We start from the raw sequence: 21,980 nt of genomic DNA, 5'->3' as shown, positions 1-21,980 counted from the left end.
GAAATACTCGGGATGGCAGAGCGGTAGCACATTAAGTTGGAGGCAGGACTTAACATCCTTTGAGTCCTATGAGAAATACTAGGTAGGTTTTGGATTAGTGGCTGACAAACAAAGCTCATTAAGGTGCTCCCATGAGATGCCTTAAACATACTCAAGTAAAGAGAGTAATCAATCATGTACTATGGAAGAGATCTAAGACCTTAGAAAGTAGAGGTTGACTCACCAACAACCACTTTAATGCCAACCATGCATATTAATCGTTTCACCTCTGCTCAACCACTTGTGAGCAAAGGTGGTTGAACTTGAATAGCTTGAAGAATCAGAGGACCGATGGTTAAGGAATGACCATCCTATAACACATTCATAAGATCATCCTATGAACATCGACGGCAAGACGGAGTATGTTAAAGAACCCTCATTAATGTGTCTGAAGATGGGTGGTCTTTGTCATGGTTCAGTAATCCTCAAACTGCCACCCCTCAGTCCTTGAGTTTGTCTCTCCGCCTATCATTATATCTATTGCCCCGTTGTGTTGTGTGATAGCTCCATCATTACTCGTTCTTTAGAAGCCACATGTTGTTTTTACCTTGAAGCTAACAGGGGATCATTTAACTTGAATTAATTAGAGTCTGGGTCCTTACTGACTGGTGCTTTGGCTATTCTGGTCGAAGTCTTTTGTTAGAACTTAGATTACTTGGTATATCCTAACCTAAAGGAGGACTTCATTGGGTAGGTGGCAAATAGTACCTCTATTCATTATTTTATTTGAACATGTACCTAAAAGATCTTTTTCTTTGTTTCGTTTTTTTTTTTTTAGAGAATTTTCAAACCCGGTTTAATGAAAAGAATATAAATGCAATGAGTTTGTGGTTGACTACTAGACTATATAAAGCTTTCTAGGTTCTAGTATGCCGTCGTGTTGGCGTGCCTCTGTTTGTGGTTAGAATTCATTTAACTGAACCATATGGGGTATTACCAGTCTGCTAATGAATGTCCTTATTTTTCACCGAAATAGCCATTTGAGATCAATCTTAAACCTTGTCTGCTGATGCAAAATAGGATCTTGTCAGCTGACGCAATTCCATGAATCGTACTTTCCTAGGATCTCATCCCTTGATGCATCAAATAAATTGAACATAGAATGATTCACATCGTGAGCTATTGTGGCAAGGTTTCTTTTGCATATATTTATTTGCCCTATATACATCCAGAAAAGCTTTGATGAAATGATCACTTTTCATTTTCTTGCTATATTTGGCGATTCTGTGATGACTACAACCACTCTGTCAGGAAAATTTTATTGACTGTCAATCTACTGACAACGTTTGCTATTGTTTTGAAATTATTCAAATTAACATAGACGACAATGTTCCATCAGACAATGAGTTGATTTCAGATTTGAGTTTTTCTGATAACCGCTTGCCTTGACATTTAACTAGCTTAATGAAATTACATCTTAGCACAATAGTGAGGACATACAAAATAACGAACCATGTGCATTCTAGTTAGAAGAGTTCCAATTCTGGGGTGGTTATCCAGGAGCTCTTCTTGTGTTTGGTTTAACAGCCCTATTTTCAATAACCATAGGTCATTTAATCCGTTTCTCTTTATTAGCTGTAAACTTCTGCTTCCATCTCTGTAGTTTTTTATCTTGTTTCGAGAGCACCCTTAGTGAACTCGCACCCTCATCACCATTAGTTGACGTCAGGCACGAGTTCTAGTGACGAGAGCACAAGCCTACTGAGGGCACCCTCATGAAAGACTCTCTCTTGCGTCTAACTATTTAGATGGAATCTGGAATGCCTTGTTGAAACCAACGGAGGAAATAAGAAAATGCTCTAATACTGGGATTTTAGGACTTGCTTGATACAATAATTCCTTTTGTTCATGCTGATATATTTTTGTTGTTAAATAAGCTTATATCTTTGTCTTTAGAGACACTAGTTTTTTTCTATTGATCAATCTCTACCTCTTTATGAAGCGTTCTGTGCTTCATACCCTTGTAGATTGTTCCAATTTTTTTGGTCAAATGAGAAAAGTTTAAGTCAATTTTCTGATTCTTCAATATGTTTATCAGTTTGATAAATAATTGAACCTTCTAATCTAAGTTCTGGTCGTATGAATCTAAAAAATTTCCATCCATTTTTCATAAATTTCAAGTGTTAAAATTATATATCTAGATCTACCATGGTATATAATGTATGAGTTCATATATGCTCCAACTTTTACATAAGAGAAATTGAAAGAAAGCTTCTAATATAGCATGTCCATCAAAGGGAGTTCATATATATTTCGAACTCATTTTTCTCACATTTTTATAGCATACTCGCTTTAATAAAAGTGAAACCTCCTAATTTGAGAAATTCAAGGAGAGCTTGTATTATAATAATAATAATATATATATATATATATATATCAACTGAGTTGCTACATTTATCCAACTACTAGCTCTGTTGTTGAGATAATGGTGACAACAACTAACACTCCATATGTAATATGATGGTTATCAGTTCATCCCGATTGCTGTTTCCTGCTTAACAAGTAACTGAATGGAGGGTGAGTGAATGATCCATTGAGAAATGAGTCAGAAACCGCCTTGTACATTGCTTCAGTGAGGTGAACTCCATCCCAATTGATGTACTGAGAAGGGTTCTCGCAGGAGCTCGAGGCCGGTGAGCCACACGCAGCAAACACATCAAAATTGTACGGCCCGCCACCAGATCCACAGCAAGCTTTGAAGAGCTCTTGGAAACCAAATCTTCCTGGATTCTTCATGATCGTGTGGTAGACGTTCCAGTAATCAGCATAGACGATTACAGCATGAGGAAACTGTTTCCTGAGTTCTTGCAACTTGGATTGGAGGATGCTGTTGTGGCTGGAACTCTGCCTGTTTGCGCTCCCCACGCACCCAATCTCGTCTCTGTCATCTGGAGGAGCTAGTACCATGGCAAGCGGTAGACACCCTGTTGTTGGCAGACCTTGGACAACAACATACTTTGCACCCTTTGCCAACAATACCTGTGAATCAATCAATACAAATACACTTGATATGTCATGAATTCATAGTTGACTTAGAATGTGGATCTGCATTGGCGGGAAAGACAAGATAACTTATTTGTTTGGGTAAATCGCAGACTCTTTTAGAACAGGTCCGGGTCAAATAGCAATGATTCGAAGCACTTCTTTTTACACTACTTCTGAAACCCAAGGACTCAATCGTATGGATAAGTAAAATACAGGATTTCCAATCCTAACAGGAAAAGGAGGGAAACAGATACTCAATTTAAAGTAAGTAAACAGAATTCCATACACGATCTCATAGATACATATAGAATTGTGTGGAAAGTGCCCATTTGCCCCATTAGAGAAGACATTGCTGATAAAAGAGAAGACAATTGAGTGCAGTGATTACCCGTAAAAAGCCGGTAATGCTCCTCATGGCAAGCCGTTGGATGGTAGTGTCTGACACGGTAGATCCAAGGGTATACGCGTAGTCATTGGCTCCGATCTCACCAACCCAGACCAATGCATTGTCAAAAGCTGCCCTGCACTTGGGAGTGGGGGTGTTCCCTGTACATCCTTGAGCCTCCAGGAACTTGTTGAACCAATTGAGCTGGGTTTGAAGTGACACAGGAGTGATGTCAAGACTAAGGTTGTTCCTGACAAAGAAACTATGTCGTATGGCCGTAGACCCTGCAAACGCAAAGTTCACACCGTTTGATGTGTCTGCCTTTTGGTCACGGTAAGGAGGCAAGTATGGCAAGGACAGTGCTTGTGATACAAAGTCGATCACAAGCCGTCCATCAGAGTACCGGTTGGTGGGGCGGTGAAAGAATGTGCAGCCATAAGGAAGGTTTGATACGTAGGAGAAAGAACTTGGGCCGGTGGCTGAACCCGTGTTGCCGGTGTCAGTATACGAGTCCCCGAATGCATAGATCTGCTTGAAGGGACGTGGAGGATTTCCAGTTGCAGCAGCCGAGGCAGAAGCCAAAAGAGAGGTGAGGATGAAAATGGAGGTCAGTGTGATCATGAGGTGAACATGGGAAGAAGCCATTTTTTTTTCTCAAGGCCTTAGCTTTACCATGTTCCTTGTGGCTTATATAAATCCAACCATTTACTCACAATGAGCAAATATGTCATTTACTATCTTCATTTAAGTGCAATTAGTTAGGGTTTTGTCCATATATGGATGTAATTCATTAGCTTCATGTACTAAGTAAGCATTTTTACCTTTTGAAGTGCTTTCTTTCTTTCTTTTGGTATTTTTGGCTCTTTTGAAGTCCATTGTATAATATCTTTGAAGTTGCCATTAAGTCAAAGACAATATCATAAATGCTATATTCGAGAGTATCTATTTTGCAATTTGGAACTAAAGTTTGACTAAATTTAATTCAAATTTGAAGTAAATTTTGTTCAATTTCAAAACAAGGCTCGCTGAACAATGAGGTGGACCTTGCTGTGCAATTATTTCGTTCAGTAGAAACTGAGATGGCGCTAGAATTCGTTAGACAACTCTAACTGATTTATGTGAATAGAGTTAATATAGTCATGATGTCATTAATATTCTTGACAAGTGCTTTTTAATCACGTAAAAATGAAATGTTAATAAAAACTCTATTTATATTTAATGTGTAATTATTATTATATTTTGAGATGGTTAACAATCTCATTCAACTAACCTTTGCGCCGGTAGATGTGAATGCAGGCCCACATTGATATTCAAGATTACTTAAACAGCCAACCACTTGTGTAAATAAGGGAGGTGGGATTTATTGAATTTGGAGGGAAATGTCATAAAGCGGTTGGGGGCCTTAAATACACATGTCCTTGCACTAACTGCTTTTTCGAATTAAAAATTGTGGCAAAAGTGGTTGGTTATTTAAGCAAGTACTTGCAATGTCATATATTCGTTTGAATTTTCTTTTTTTTGAAACGAATAACTTCTAGATACAAACAACTGTAAGTGCATGTAGTTTTTTTCTTTTTCTTTTAGCAATGCTACAATTTGTCTTTAAGAAGAGTGTACGTACAATCCATCATTTCACACACCCCGTCTCTTAATCGTTATGGTAATATTGTCAATTTCGAATTACTTCTTTTCAAAAAATTTACTTAATATATCCGAATTAAAGACTTAAAAAGAATGCATTAAACTACAACTAGTATAACATTTAAGTTCTCTTAAAATTTCTCTCATAATTATTTAATGCTCCAAAATTTATTTTATTTTATTTTTTAATTTTCCAGTGAGAGTTATTTGGTTCGATCTATATCTTTTTACCGGTCATACATAAAAAGAAATTTAGTAGGACATTTCGCTAAAAAAAAAAAAAATTAAATTAAAAAAAATGATGAAAAATAATCCCTAAAAAATACTCTCGCATTCTAGAAGTGTCTCAACATTTAATGTAGCAGTAGCCAGTATGAATGTGGAATGTAAATATCATTTCTCTTATTAGTACTTAAAACCCTTTTTTTTTTTTTTAATAAGGTTAATTTATAATAATTAGAGATTCGTAAGAGTTCAAATTTCAAAACTGGGAGTATGAGGAGTGAAATATTATTATTAATCAAATTAAAACCTACTTTTAATTGTTATATCTTAATAAGAATTGACAAAAATTTATTAAAATAATTTAGTCAATAATCCCCCACCCCCACGGAACTTGACAGACTCGAAATTAATTACCCTTTTTAACTTGGTCATCTTTGGGACACGAGGTTGAAAGGTAAATTTCGAATATGTATAATCACTCACAAATCATACATATTATTTAAATCCGAATGTTTTTGTACCTTGTGAGAATCAAACTCAAAATACTCGAATTTGCGACTTGACCCTGAGACACTCAATCGTTTTTTTTTATTAGATCTAAACTAAATTTCTGAGAGCTATCGTAAAATGTATATATATATATATATATATATATATATATATTTGGGTCAAAATTGAAATTTGGATATGTTATGAACGGTTCAAAAAAGCATGGTAATTGTAAAATAATGGCAAAATAAATATCTGGCGAGCATGCCTTTTAAATTTTCGGTCGAATGGGAGACAAAACACAGCTAAGAATCTCGTGTCAAATATATAAGGGATGAAAGCTGTTGGGTAACGCTGTAATGTATTTCATTACATTGTATTGCGATAAATAAATAAATAAATATATATATATATATATAAAGAAATTGTTATATGAAATGAAGTTGGTACGTAAATGGTGTAACAATGAAAATGACGCGGGAGGAAATCCGAGTTCACTAAACCATAACAAATTTAGCCATAAAGGCCAGATCTGCCACACTATATTACTTTTGTCATAAAATGAACTGAAATTTTCGCAACTGTCTTGATTTTCATAGACTGATAAAATATTCAAAGCAACTCTTATGCACTCTAACAAAAATCTGCCATCAATAAGAGTGCACTTGCAATACTTTGAGGCTTGATGTCAATGAGGTCGATGACCCACCTAATGCCAAATTGCCAATAGTAAAATAGATTTTAATTTAAGTCACATAAAGTAAAAGCGTTAAAATAGTAAAACTTAATCATAGTCGGAGAAGAAGTGTACGAAACGTGATAATAATGCATGTTGAAAATAATTTTGTAACTTAATTTAGGTTTTTGTAATTAGCCCAACCCAAAGCAACAATTGTAATTTGGAAGGCTTGTTGACCTCAATCGCAATGGATAAGGTCACTGAAAAGGAATGCATCATGACACTTATTTTTTGAAAATGCATATGCATGAATGAATACAAGTCACATAATTTTTTTAAATGGGGCAGAAGTGTATATGTATATAGAAACAAATCTATATTTATTTTATACTTGTTATTAAAAGTCTATGCAATTTTTATTTATTTTATAAAATATTTATTTTTACACTATTTTAAATTTTAAAATATTGCTACTTATATTTAGCTCTAAACTGCACGTTCATATTTAGTAGTTCCTATCGTGACAGCATTTAATTAATTGGTGATACTTCTTCATCAAGGAGGATTAACAATTTTTATACTTTCTGTTCTGTGTCTGTCTAACAAGCACAGGATTACAAATTGATGGACTATGTTGTTGATTGTGGTACTTTCTTCCACCCAATGGTATTGTGATCTATATCAATTCATGCTTGTGAGGTTTACTGTGACATTTCCTTTCATAGGTCGAAGTAACGGTAGCGGTCGTGATCATGGTATAACGGACTTGAACAAAATAAAACTTAATTGATTAATACAGATCGCGTATCGAACATGAAAAATGGTCGCGTATCGACTAATACAACCAACCATGTTTTTTTAGTGCCAAAACGTATATAGCATGTCCTATAATGTTTAGTTTACTGGCCCATTAAATTTTGGGTCCATCGAATTGATATAATCGGTTGTAAACCCATAAGCTTTCTCTAAATGAATTTTTCAATCTCCATTTTGTAAACTAATGTCCCAGATTAATAGTGGACCTAATTTATTGTTGGGCTGGTCCTACTCAATATAATGGGTTGTAAACCCATGAGCTTTCTCAGAATGAATTTTTCAAAATCTCAATTTTGTAAACCGATGTCCAAATTACTAATGGACCTAATTAATTGTTGGACTGGTCCTAATTGGGCTGAAGGTAACCCAATGCACAAAAATAAATAGATAACATGTTGCTGGAGTATAAATGAAGATTTTTATTCAAATCGAAGTCCATCGGCATTACTTCAGTGACTTAATTGATAAAGCACGCAACTTTCTGAATACAAGTGTTCAAGTTCCCCTTGCTCCTAGGGCGCAACACACATCATATAATGAAAATGGCAGATCCGAGTTTACAAAGCCAAATGATTACAATCCAATCACACATCATCCTCAAGCCATATAGGCCAGATCTGCCACCCCGTTTCACTTTTGTTATCCTTTAATGCCATAAAACGAACTGAAATTTTCGCTACAGTCTTGATTTTCATAGACTCTTTCAACATACGGGGAAGAGAGAATATATTCAGTATGCTTAGTGAACCGTGTATCGAGTAATTTGAATCGTTCTTTTTCGTGTACATTCATCCACAGATATTGTGCACGAACAACTCTGATATATTCGGTGCACCAGTCACACAGAATACCTTTTCTGTTCTAATCTGATCTCCCTTAACCAATAAGCAACTCTAATTGCACTCTTTATCAAATATCCGACATCAATTGAGTCCCTCCAATATTTACTGCATGGCAATTGAACGCTAGATACATAGCAGATTTTCGTTAACTCGGGGCATGGACCGAACTAATTGATACATATCATAAAACTCTGCTTGAATTCATTTAATTTTCCTTTTTATTTTATTTTATTAAACCAATAAAAACCTGTACTTAAAAATATATATATTATTTGTTTTTTTAATCCTTTTTTATCACAATGATTTGCGTATCACAGTTTTGCATTTTTTTTTTTTTTTTTTTTTTTTTTTTTGTACTTTTTTGTTTCTTAGGTTAATTTACATATTTAACATTATAATTAAATGCACTCATGGGCCATAATCCTTACCCATCTAAGTTTTCTATTCAAGTAATCCATGAGACCTATTTAGTTCGTCCATTTAAGAGGAAGATGATAAATAGTGGAGGGAGTTAGGCAAACTTCTTATATATATACTCTCCTCATAGCTTTCCTCTAATTATGCCACTTAACCCCAAAATTCTATAACTAATTACTCCCTTCCTCCAAGCAACTTTCATGAAATTGCCCTAAGGTAACAACTCACTAAAAATATGATAATAACACCCTCTAATGACTTTCACTTAGGCCCTCGCCATTCCCGTGCATTTAGGTCACCCCGGACCCACACAGAAATAGATCGGAAAGAATCTCAGGAGTTCTAAAATCAAAGAAATACTCGAAAAGACTCTCAGAACCCACATAGCGCACAAACCAGTGCATAACACGCAAATCGAGGTGCCAAAAAATAATGAAAATAAAAAATTAGAAAAATACCGAAAAATCCGGGACGTCACACGACGACGGTGTGATGGTGGTGGAAGGCAACAATGGTGGTGGCAGCAATGGTGGTAGAAGGTGGCATGAGTGGTGGTGGTAATGGTGACGCTGACGATGGTGGCGGTGGTGGTGGTGGAAGGTAGTGGTCGAAGGTGGTAGTGATCAAAGGCAGTGGCAGTGGTGGTGGCAACCACTGTTGAGGTAGCGGTGGCTAAAGGCAGTGGAAGTGGCGGCGGTGTGTTGGTTAAAGGTGGCAACTATGGTAGCAGTGGCAGTGATGGTGGTGGAAGACAAGGAGGTGTTGGTGATGGTGAAAATCGGTGGTGGTTGTGGTGGAAGGTAGTGGTTAGGGATGACAGTTTCCTCCAACCCTACGGGTTTCCACCTTACCCTCGCCCCCTAATGGGGTACATTTAGTGGCCCTTAAATGGGTTTGGGACAAGTATGATAAAATAATTGAAAACCTGAAACGGGTTTAAGATGGGGACGAATTTAGTGATGACCCCGCCCCGATTAAATATGTACCCTTTAATTTTTTTTATATATAAAATATATATTTTATATTTTTAAAACTCTTGTTACTTTGCTGAAAGTATCTGTTAATATATTAATATTCACTACTTAGTAATTTAAAAGTTGGGTCATCTTATTTATCAGCCCCATTTTAGCACATTGAGTTTTTTTTTTTTTTTACATAATAAAAGTGGCATAACCCAACCTGCCCCGTTGGACCCCGCAATTAAACGAAGTTCATGGGGTGGAGTCGATATTTTGTCTACCGGAGTAGGGGCGGGGATGGTATAACAATTATAAATACGTTCCAGAGTAGGAACGGAGTTGGTATGACATATTTTTAACGGGGCGGAGTAGGGGGGCATATTTGTCATTTAGAGTAAAAAGACATAAGTGTCTCTGGCTTACAAGTAGGGGGGCAAATTTGTCATTTAGACTGAGAAAAAGATAAGAGAGAGCGCGAATTTATACATCATCTTTCTTATTATATATGTGTGTGTGTGTGTGTATGTAACAGATTCGTTTTGGCGGGAAAAACAGTTTTGGTAAAAACAGTTTTAATAACGTCTGAATGGATACTCCTCTCTAATACCATTTGATCTTAAATATCCTCTCTCTCCAGACCCCTCTCTCTACCTCTCTTTGTCCGTCAGTCGCAGTCTATCTTGCAGAGCTCTGGGGATTTTCAAGATACCATTCGAGTAAGCAATCTGTGTCTTCATTCTGCTTTCTTTTCTCTCTCTAGAATTGTATATTGAATTTGTTTGTTTCTTCATTTCTGATTTCTCTCTCTCTCTCTCTCTAGAATTGTAGTTGTCTGTGTTGAAGTCAAGTGCGTTGAAGTCAAGATACCATTACAGAGATTTCATTTTGGGTAAGTAATCATTACACAATTTCTTCATTTTGGTTTCCTCTGTATTACCCGATTTGTCTCTCTCTCTCTCTCTAGAATTGTTCTCGAATGATCTTCATTTTGTTCGCTTTTTCTTGATTACCCAATTGACATCTCTCTCTCTCTCTCATAGGCACATCTCTCATAGGCATAGATTTTGATCAATCCGAGAGTTCAACTGCCAGAAAAAGTAAGCTTTCACTTCATAAATCCAAAACGTAGACTTCTTTCAACAGTTTTCATTTCAATTTGTTTAAAGATTTTGTGGGTTTGAAAATCCTTCGGTATATTAAATGACTTGACTAATCATTACGATGATTTATTGCCTTGGGGACTAATTCTTGAATGAAATTATGAATGTTGTAAACCAGTGCACTTCACAGGCCTTTAATTAAGTAGAAATCTTGTAGTAGAACAGTTCAAAATAATTAAAATGTATGAATTTCATATATTGGAGTTTCAAGTCTGGCCATTCTCTCTCTCCCTGAATCTTAAAAAACACAGATAAATATGGCATCTACACATGCCTTCATTTAGCTTTCAATGTTCATTTTCTCTGATTGCAAAATTTAAGACTCGAGCAAAAAAATGTCTTTTCTACTTTTTACTGTGTGAAATTATGGGATAAAGCCACACCAGTCATGCTTGGAGTAGTGTCCTTGGATAAATTCACATTTGTACAATGATTCCGAAGAATTCAATTGTTCAGCATCTTTGGCATCATCAATAGAAGTATATTTGTGTTTATTTTGTACTCTTGTTAAGTTGTTTCCCTGTTCTTCAATCTGCAATTGCACAATTCTTTGACCCTGATTGAAAGAAATAAAAGAGAGAACTGTTGAGGTCTGCAATAATATGATGTAAATGACTTTGTGATAAAAGGAGTTAACCAGTCCCAAACCTTTAGTTGTTCATATGCGCCTCTGGACATCCATTTGCAGTTTTAGTGCGTCTACTATCTGCATTCTTCTATCACGAAGGGTATAAAACAATGCTACGGTTAAATAGTCTTCAATGTTGTAAGCATTTAGTTGGCTAAGAAATAAAATAACCTTCTTTCTTCCTTGGGTAGACTCTGGACCTCCCCGGAAAAGCACTGGAAGGGTAGAGCGCAGCTCCCTGTTTTGCTATGGTAATGATATAGTGACGATAATAAAAATGGTATGCTCCTCACCAACCACACAACTTTAAGCTGTTATGCCATCCACACTAGGTTAGGGACATGTAACTTCATCTTTATCAAGAACTAGACCATGCTCTTAATACTTAAATTCCATTACCCGCAACTCGACAAAGCCAATGACATAAATGATGCTACATCTACTCTGTACATTCCCATATTGGGCCATCTAAGAGACTCTGAGCTGCCAAGCAAACGATGCTTAGTTGAATGTCAAATAAGATGCTATCATTATAGGAGATGCTTGAAAAATATGTGTGTTTCATATTGAATATGAAATGTTATATGGCAGCTAGTGATCAGTCAAACTAAACATTCTCATAAATGCAGAAATTCACGTCCTTTATGTTTATTTCCTGTAATTTCCATTTCAGTGTAAACTTTCAGTTTCTGCACTTCTATAATTTTTGTTTCTGCGTCAACTTTCAATTTCTGCACATTATTGTAATTTCCTTGTTTGCCTTAACTTCTCTTTCTGCAGAATGGCGGGGAGATGTGAACGTCTGCAACGGTTCATAGAAATACGTAAACAACTCCAAAGAGCTGAAAACGACCAAACAAGGATGGAACTTCAAGTTGCCAAATCAAGAAATTTACCACCAAATAAGCTGAAAGAAATTACGCTAGAGTTGAAGAGAATGAAAGAGCAAAATTCCCTGCTGCAGACTGATTTTGAGAGAGAACTTCACTCTCTCTGGGCTAAAACAACAATTACCATAGCTGATGTGGAAGAGCTGGACGTAATAACTTATCTGGTAGAGAACCATCGGTGGCATGGGCGCGTAATGATACATGAAACAACACAAAGATGGGTTAAGAGAACGTTGAAGCAAAAGCTGGTTCAGCTGAAAGTTTATGAGATCAACTGATGTTTAGGAACCATTGATTAATAGAATTCTGTTTAGGTGTTTAACCAAATTCTTGTATTCATTTTCCCCCCTGAATTAGGAACCACTGATTACTAGTGTTAGATACATAGCATTGTTCCTATAAATGGGCTTCTTGGTTGAATTGTGAACATGTAAATGCTGAACGAGGAATTGATATATTACATCACAACTACAAATTTGTTAGGAATTTCTAAATCATCTGTAGCACTGCTTTTACTATCAGTTGTTTACTCTCTTATCGACAGCAATTGACCTCGTGATGGTTTAAATTTCCTCAATTTTAATTGGGGGCTTCAAACCTATTTGTCTAATGTACAACTATCCTTTAAATGTATTGCTTTGACAGTGCACCACTTAAATTGTGCACTTATGTAATCTTGGATTGTATAGGTGAAGGGGGCTCGTTTCAGGTGGTTGTTTGTTAGTATAGAGAGAGATTTGGTGGAGTTAAGGAGAGGGAAGAGGGCAAGGATAGAGTCAGAGAAAAGGAAGGGCTGAAATGGTTGTTTAGTCCAAGGAGGAGGAAGAATTGGTATCTTACTAATGGCTTATGTAATTGGTGGGCTGAAGTTTTGAAGGTGGACATTCCTGTACAGGTTTCTGTAACTGCTTTGGCAGATTGGTGTTATCAGTCCATAAAGGGCAGACATCCCAGAAACAGAGTGGTTAAAGGGTTGTTTCTTGTTGCGTTATAACATCTTTGGATGAAATGAAATAGGAGGGTGAACGTCTTGGCTCAGCTTGATTTTCAGTACTAGTGCATGGTTCTCCTGCCGGTTTCTTCAAGCCTCAAAAGGGACTGAGACAGGCTTGCCCTCAGATATATTTAAGGTATATATTCATTCTTATTAGTCTAGGACAATTAAAAATCGTTATTAGGCTAATCTCCTTGTCTACTAACTTTTACAACTTTATCCCTCGCGTAGTGATCTACTACTATGCCTACTCCATTTCATTGATTATCTTAGCTAGAAACTGAATATTAAAATTTGAAAGGCTAACAATTCACAAAATTTTGGTTCTTAAGTCAGAAAGTTGGAACCTTGACATTAGGACTCGAAAGCTAAGAATTCAAACTTTTGGTTCTAATCTCGAAAAGCTAGAACCTAAACATCAAGACTCGAAAATTCAAGAATTTGCAAAACTTTGGTTCTAAGCTCTGAAAGCTAGAACCTGAACATCAAACATTAGGACTCAATTGTTTGAAAATCTGCAGAATTTTAGGACTCGAATGTTTGAAAATCTGCAGAATTTTGTTCTGGTTCTAAGCTCAGAAAGCCAGTAGAACCCCAAACATTAGGACTCGAATGTTTGAAAATCTGCAGAATTTTGTTCCTAAGCTCGAAAAGCTAGAACCCCGAACGTAAAGACTCAAATGTCTTGAGAATTCACGAAGGTTCTAAGCTCAGAACGTTAGAACCCAAAACATTAGGATTTGAATGTCTCGAAATCACAAAATTCAGGTTCTAAGCTCGGAAGGCTAGAACCCCAAACATTATGACTCCAATGTCTGAAAATTTGCAGAATCTTAGTTCTAAGCTTGAAAATCTAGAACCCCAAACATCAAGACTCAAATGTCTAATAATTCACAAAGTTTGGTTCTAAGTCAGAAAGTTAGAACCCAAAACATTAGAACTTGAATGTCTTAAAATTCACAATTTTCTGATTCTAAGCTCAGAAAGCTAGAACCTCAAACATTAGGACTCAAATGTCTTAAAATTCAAAGAATTCTGGTTCAAAACTCAGAAAGCTAGAACCCTAAGCATTAAGATTCAAATATCTTAAAATTCACACATTAAGATTCGAAAATCATAGAAGTTGCAAAAATTTGGTTCTAAGCCCAAATGGTTAAAACCCAAATATTAAGACTTGGATATCCAAGAACTCACAAAATTTTGGTTCTAAGCTCGAATGGTAGGGACCAAAATTCAAAATTGTGGATATCTTAAAAATTCACCTATTAATATTGGAACATCTCAAAAGTCACAAAATTTAGGTCCTAAGCTCAAATGGTTAGAACATAAAAATTAAGACTCAGATATCTTCAAAAACTTAATAAATCATTTATTGGGATTCGAATATTTTAAAGATCACAAAAGTTAGGTTCCACAAATGTCCAAAAATCCACAAAAAAATAGTTCTAAGCTCGGAAAATTAGAAACCAAACATTAAGACTCAAATTTCTTCAAATCCAAAAAATTTCGGTTCTAAACTCAGAATGTTAGAACCCAAAAATTAAGACTCAAATGTCTAAAACTTCACAAAATTTTGGTTCTAAGTTCAGAAAGTTAAACCCGGACGTTAAGACCCAAACATCTTGAAATTTATAGAGTTATAGGTTTTAGGCTCGAACGGTAGGACCCAAACACCAAGACTCAGACGTACTAAAATTCACAGAATTTTAGGTTCTAAGCTCGAACAAGTAGAATCCAACCATTAAGATTCGAATATCTTAATATTCATAAAAGAATTGGTTCTAAACTCGAATGGTTAGAGCTCAAACATTAAGAGGCCTGAACGTCTTGAAATGTGTAAATCTAGCTTCTTGGCTTGAATGATTAGAATCCAAACTTCAAGATTCAACTATCTTAAATTTCACCAAAAAATAATAATAATAATAATAATAATAATAATAATTTTGGAACTAAGCCTGAATGGTTAGAACCCCACAATGCCACAACCATGTAAAATTCCACATACACCCTCACATATATATAAAATAATATATAAAACATTTAAATAAGTCTGGAAAATATGTCCCGGGCATGCAAATCAAAACATTAAGACTTGAACATCTTAAAATTCATAAAATTTAACTTCCCAGGAATATTAAGCCTCGAATAATTGAATCTGAGGTCATATGCTCGAGTGATTAGGACCCAAATATTAAGACTTGAATGTCTTAAAATTCATTGAAATTTGGATTCTAAATAAAAGAACAGGTTCATACATAAACTCGGATGGTCATTTCATCAATTGGGTTCATAAATCAACCGCAGCTTTTCAGCAAGAAGAAAGGCTCTATGTCGACCTAGAAAGGTTTGAGAAGATTCCTTAGAGCATTGATGAAGTTTAAATAAATCGCGAAAGACTCTCAAAAACTTAGATAATTCCTTGTGAAGGAGCTATGTAAGTGCACCAATCTTAGAGAGCAACATCAGAAGAAGACGTATCCTTTGAAATTCATGCATGCCGTGCATTTTTTGCACAGACTTCACACATGCCCTAAAATGAAATCATGATGTAATAGTGCAAATATACCCGCACATGTAATGAGCAAATGTCACAATACAAAACAAATATCACAACACCATAATGAGAACATACACCTACTTACACTAGACAAACATCGCGATACCATAGCATGAATGCACCTGAAATAGCATAAATGTACTCAAACATAACACAAACATACTTTCACAATAAAATCAACCCTGAAAACGCCACAAAATATAAAATCTCAGATTTCACTTTCTGCAGTAGTCTAGTGTAATCTTCTACTTTGTACTCAGATTTCAAGTCAATGAAATCTCAGATTTTCAAAATGTTTTATATTTTCTGCCATACATTCCTTCACTGTTAAAGTCCTTGTTACAAGGCAGAAAAAACCGAAAGAAGAGAGTTATTCAATTTCTGGCGCACCCACACTCAAGTCAGAAATCTCAACCATTTTTAATTCACCAATACATTGCCCAATATTTTAGCTTTCAAATAGAGCAAAATTTTGTTTAACAAGAAAATATATCTTTTCAGATTGTTATACTAAATTACACTCACATATGCATAAACATAATTAGAGAGAAAATAGGGGTAGGTAAGCAGCATAGATATCTTTGGGAATACTTCCTACAATGCATGATATTATAAACTGAATTGAAAAAGAGAACAAACATAAAAGAAAATCCATCTCCAATATCTACTAAATCTACAGAAAACAAACAAAAAAGGAAATTTTAACAATACAGAATATCAATTTATAATAACATGTAGAATAGTCATTAATTCTCAAAATGACAGGTAGAACATCAAGTTATAATAACAGTGTCATTTACTGAATTTAGTATGAAACTATAAGGTATTCTCATGAAAAAAAAAAAAGAGAGGAGGAACATAATACAATTCAAAGGAAGGGAACATACCTTAAAAATCAAAGGCTCATTCATGGTAGTTGCAATCATAAATTTCTCTCCTTCAATGAAAAGAACAGGACCTAGTGTATAATAATTTAGAATCATTAGCTCTTCAATACGTCAAATATTCAGAATGATAAAAAAAAAGGAGTAAAACAATGCGAAGCATATAATAAGAAAAAAGTCATAAGAGTAAAAAGGGTGGAATGGAAGACAACACCAGAGAAGTATAGCCCATATTTTCCAGTAAACTCAGAACCTTTTCATGCAACTCATGCTTGCTTGATGGAATCTATCAATGATCTTATTATTTGTTGGAAGAGATTGATGCTAAACCGTGGACATGCCATTACTTGTCAAACTTGTGTGTTGATCAATGGTTTTAACATGACAAATTAAACTGGCTTGAATAGTAGTATACTTGTTATGTATTTGAGAGCAAAATCCACTGAAAAAAATAATAAGCGTGATTTAAAAAATAGGAATGCAGTGTAGCTCTCTATCTCTCGTGTCCCTGATTTGTATAATTTTTCAATCTTCTTTAATCATAACGAATCACTTGTTTTAAAATTGCCACTATTGTAGCAAACATGTGCAGAGAACCTTCTTTTTCTGTAACCTTTGCTATAGAAGCTTCTGGTGCAACATTACCATATAATATTTGGATGTGCCTTGTTTGCTTGATATGATCTACCAATAAATAAATATAAGATAAAAGTAAAAGAAAAAAGAAGCTATCATACCTGACCTGCACTAAAGGATAACAAGCATCACTATCTAACAGTTCCCTCTTGTTCTGTACCAACAAATGTTTGATTATTTTCAAGATGTTCACAGAACATTGCAAAGGGTCCATATGTTTGAGGGTCGGTCGATTATAGTGAAGAAGTGGAATAAATGTGTTGATCTCAAAGGGGATGTACTGGGGTCGATCCCAGTGTGGTTGAATATTCATGGACTTCTAATCCATTGTTCTAATAGAAGTGTTGTTTCAAAGGTATGCTCCAAGTTTTTGAGACCTTTATATCTTGATGAATCGATGATGAGAGAACGAGGAGAGTATGTGAGAGTTATGGTGGTGGTAGATGTCCATGAGGAACTACCTGAATTATTGCATATTTGCATTCATGGTAAAGATTGCTCTGTGGAGTTAGTATGAATGGAAACCACAACTATGTAGCATATGTCATGGTATTGATCATAGTGTGACTAAATGTCCAAGGAAGAGTATGCCCAAGGCAAAACCTGTTATATCTACTCGATGGGTGATCAAAATACAAGGAGATTGGTTCCAGTACAAGAAGGTGTTGATAAACAGCAAGATTATCAAATTACCATAGTAGATAAACAGACTGGGCTGGTGGATGGTAATGCATTTGCTTTTTTGCAAGATAAAGAGGAATAAGAGGCAATCCAAAAAACTGAATGAGGTTCAAGGCTTAATTTAGTTCAACAGGATGTTCACGTTGAAGGAGGAAATGATCATTCAGTGGAGGAAGAGGTGCAAAGTTCACAGCATGAGAGAGAAATTCAGTATGTGGGGATAGATTTGGAGTATTGGATGCTGGTTCTCTATTTGATATGGAACAAATTGCTAATATTCAGAGGAGTAATTTGGATGTCTCAGTTGTTAGAAATGAAGAGTTGAAAAGGGCTAAAACAGCTTCTGCTGGGGAAGCTACTCAGTAGGGGTGTGTGCGTTTGGGAGAGGAATCTAAAACAGAAGAAATGAGGAAAACTTATAGATGGAGACACTGCTAATGTGGAGAATTCACTATCGTATTGAGACTAAAGGTTCTGAGTGAAAAAACAAAAGCAGAAGAAACCTGATATGAGTGTGACTCAAAGGGTCACAAGCAAGGGCTCATTCTTCCAGCTCCAAACGTTAGGGAGCTGGAATGTAAGAGGCCTAAATAGGCATAGAATGCAGAGGCAGGTACAAAAATTGATGAAGGCAACTTCTATCTCCTTAGCCTTTCTTTTAGAAACAAGGGTCAGAGAAGCTCATTTTTGCAGAATGTCTAAGAACATAAATTGCTCATGGAATTGGAGGAACAATTATAGCACATGTGAGTTGGGTAGAATTTGGGTTGGTTGGAGAACCCAGTTGATGTGGATGTTCAGATAATGGATGTTGCTGACCAATGTATGTTTTAGAGGATAAAACATCTTCAATTGCAACGAACCTTTAATGCTTCTCCTATTTATGCAGCAAACACTGCTAAGGAGAGGGAAAAATTGTGGGAGAAACTGGGCCTATTTGCTTCTATAGTGGATGGTCCTTGGATTGTAATCGGGGACTGGAACTCTATAAGAGGTCATGGGGATAATATAGGTGAAAAAAGGGTGCCTCAAAAGATGCTTGATCTTTTTGATGGTGTGTTGAATACTATTGGTCTTTCTGACATTTCTACCTGTAATGGTGTTGATGCTAAAATCCTCGCGACTCGGAACGACGGCGTTCGCATGAAAAACAAAGCGACGTCACCTCGAATGGCACCGGTGGGGTGCCAGCCAAGGACCCTCCGACGATCAAGTTAGTACTTGTAATCGTATCACATAATAATTATGTATATTCAGTTTAGGGGTTTTTTCTCGTACCTTCTTTAATAACTTGGTGCCCTATTTATGGCTGTCGATTGGAACCAAATTGGTCCCGCCGATGTCGAAGGTTGAGGTCTCCCTTATCATCCACTTGTGCAAGATCAGAGGAGATCCGTTTATTGCCAGATTTGTAAAGGATATGATTTACTCCGTTGACTTTCTCAAATTGTGCCAAGGTTATCCTCACCCTGTTGAACCACGTCGTCTTTCATTATCCTGGATAAGAAATGTCATCTTTCTTATCTGATGAAAATTGTTATCTTTGATAACGAAATATGTCAAAGAGGTCTGGCGGCTGGTTAAAGTAGGTTAGGTTTATTTTTCCCTATCAGTTGCCCCCCATTCCCAAGCTTGCTCGTCTAGCTTTGGGAATGAATTTTTTTTTTTTTTGCCCTAGGCACAATGCCCGCAGGTACTGTTCATGTGAACAATAAATTTTTATTTTTCCCTGGGCACTGTAACAATGCCCGCGGGTACTGTTCATGTGAGCAGTATTATTATTATTTTTTTTTACTGTTCCGTTGGGTAATCTTCCCTTAGGTAGTTTTTCCCGTGGGTACTCTTCCCTTGGGTAGTGGTCCCTTAGGTGATCTTCCCTTGGGTACTATTTTTGGTACCTTTGGGTAATCTTCCCTTGGGTACTATTTTTGGTACCCTTGAATAATATTCCCTTGGGTACTATTGTCAAGGGTACTCTTTTTGGTACCATTGGGTAATTTTTCCTTTGGTACTATTGTTAGTACCCTTGGGTACTCTTTTTGGTACCCTTAGATAATCTTCCCTTGGGTACTATTTTTGGTACCCTTGGGTAATCTTCCCTTGGGTACTATTGTCCTTGGGTACTCTTTTTGGTAAACTTGGGTAATCTTCCCTTGATAAGGGAATAAATTGTACGAGCTTCACTCAGTTCGTCACTTCTTTAATAAGGGAATTAAATTTTACGAGCTTTACTCAACTCGTCCCTTTAGTAAGGGAAGTAGGCTTTATGAGCTTCACTCAGCTCGTCCCTTTAGTAAGGGAATTATGTTTACTATCCCTTATAGTATGAGGATATTGATTACGGGATTCATTCAACCGGGGTCCTTTTAGTACAAGACATTTATTTACTATCTCTTATAGTACGGCGATATTGATTAAGGGATTCATTCATCCCGGGTCCTTTTAGTACAGGACATTTATTTACTATCCCTTATAGTACGGGGATATTGATTACAGGATTCATTCAGCCCGGATCCTTTTAATACAGGACACTCATTATCATCCCTTGTATCCCTTTAGTAAGGGAATTAGATTTTTGTCAAGCGTCGGGAATGCCAAGTCCTACTGAGCTAAGCATGTTTGATGATTACTTTCTTGCCCCTTTTAATAAGGGAAGTAGAGTTACTCGAGCTTTGCAAGCTCTCCCTTTAATAGGGAGTAGTTAACTCTTCGTCTCTTTACCGAGGGAAGAAGATGAAGTTGACCCTTCGTTCCTTTATGGGGGAAAGAGGTGTAGTCTGAAAGAGGGTGACCCCTTTAATACGAGAGGTAGTCGTCTCGTCTCTGAAGGAAGCTTTAATTATCTCACCCTTCTGTGTAGAAGGAGTGGTCGGCTTCTTGTCCCCTCCATGTAAAATGATGAACTGAGATGCCCCCAGTCTTTATTTTGAATAAGGCTAATTCCAACTGTAAGACAATTGTTAGTCGATATACTTATCTGAGTCATCCTCACGATATGTCCTATCGCTTTGGCTGAAGAACGATCTCTTATATGCTTGCCCTTTAATAAGGGAGTCAAAGTTTTTCACTTTCGTGGACTTATCTTTTATGCTTGCCTCGCTTTGTGGCTATGGTGGTAGTGACCCATCACATTTGAAGTGCATGTGACAGGTTATGGTTTCAGAGGATCGGGCACCGGTCTTGGATGACTAGTGCCCTCGAGGAATCGCTAAAGGAGAGAGATTAGAAACCCGGTTAGCTCAATGTACCAAGGTTGGTGCGTCAATCGTCTAAACCTTGTCATCATATGTAGATCGACAATTGATATCATGTGATCCACTATTCTGCCCCCGATGGTGGGATCTTGGGGGATGACCCATTCTATAGACGTTTATACAGCGGACGGAGTGCCTGGTGCTACAACAATTTGCGGTTGTCTAAAAATATTAGATTGTGTTAGAAATGATTACTGAGAATTAACCTGCAATGGATGATCAATCCAAAATTCTGCATAATCTGAAGTCGATAGGCAATTCCTGCAAAGGAAGAGAGGTGACGACTGTCGTTTGGTAGGCGGAGGCTTTACTAGTAGGTAAAGACCCCCTTGTTGGTAGTGATCTTCTTGATGGGTGGAGACCTACTCATTTATGTAGGCGCAGAAGGACTAGGCCTTAGTCTTCAACGATCAGGCCTTGGTAGTTGGCTGCTGCCAGATATGAGACAGAGTTTGGTCTTAGACGACCAAACCTCAGTAGTGAGGGGACCAAGCATCGCTAGATGGAAAACACCACATTGGACTGCCTGGGTCGACGTGCCAAATTTTGATTATTGTCATCGTACACTGGGTGGCATCACGCAACCCACCGGTTTGTGCCCAATATGATGGGCGGGTAATCAGTAGAAACCCGTCCTTATATAAGAAAATAGAAACCCGTTATCAACTGATGACTTTGGGACGATTTCCATGATCAGAAACTTTCGTCTTGCCGTCCGAGCCGAGTCGCATCAGAATTATTATTTCTTCAAAGAACTAATTGTTCCCACAGACGGCGCCAACTGTTGATGCTAAAATCCTTGCGACTCGGACCGACGGT

General features: G+C 36.7%; 2 protein-coding genes across 6 annotated transcripts in view; both read right to left on the bottom strand.

Moving 5' to 3' along the window:
* Positions 1–2,188: 2,188 nt before the first annotated feature.
* On the bottom strand, positions 2,189–4,096 carry LOC132303849 (GDSL esterase/lipase At3g48460). The gene is made up of 2 exons (XM_059801299.1): positions 3,413–4,096; positions 2,189–3,018 (listed from the first exon to the last, which is right to left on the bottom strand). Exons 1-2 carry the CDS (start codon positions 4,052–4,054, stop codon positions 2,512–2,514), a joined length of 1,149 nt encoding a protein of 382 aa, XP_059657282.1. The 5' UTR covers positions 4,055–4,096; the 3' UTR covers positions 2,189–2,511.
* A 6,746-nt stretch (positions 4,097–10,842) lies between these two features.
* LOC132303847 (F-box/LRR-repeat protein 13-like) overlaps positions 10,843–21,980 on the bottom strand; it is a 31,931-nt gene continuing 20,793 nt past the window's right edge. For 2 of the 5 annotated variants that reach the window (XM_059801294.1, XM_059801296.1), the window contains 3 exons: positions 16,594–16,664; positions 11,286–11,576; positions 10,843–11,193 (listed from right to left, as the gene is read on the bottom strand). The gene's annotated coding sequence lies outside the window, so the exon portion shown is untranslated. Of the gene's footprint in view, positions 11,194–11,285; positions 11,749–16,593; positions 16,665–21,980 lie in introns of all 5 variants that reach the window. The other 3 variants (XM_059801297.1, XM_059801295.1, XM_059801293.1) reach the window with 3 other exon arrangements.

Source organism: Cornus florida, unplaced genomic scaffold, assembly GCF_030987335.1.
Source record: "Cornus florida cultivar Cherokee Brave unplaced genomic scaffold, ASM3098733v1 CherokeeBrave_3.0.0_Hap2_Chr04, whole genome shotgun sequence".
Taxonomy (NCBI): domain Eukaryota; kingdom Viridiplantae; phylum Streptophyta; class Magnoliopsida; order Cornales; family Cornaceae; genus Cornus; species Cornus florida.
The sequence above is the reverse complement of the archived record's forward strand: the minus strand, read 5'-3'. Positions and strand labels throughout refer to the sequence as shown.

Excerpts from the sequence above, each read along its gene's own strand:
- LOC132303849 (XM_059801299.1), bottom strand. The coding sequence starts at position 4,054 with ATGGCTTCTTCCCATGTTCACCTCATGATCACACTGACCTCCATTTTC. Across the intron at positions 3,019-3,412 it reads GCATTACCGGCTTTTTACGG|GTATTGTTGGCAAAGGGTGC; the intron begins GTAATCACTGCA and ends ATTGATTCACAG.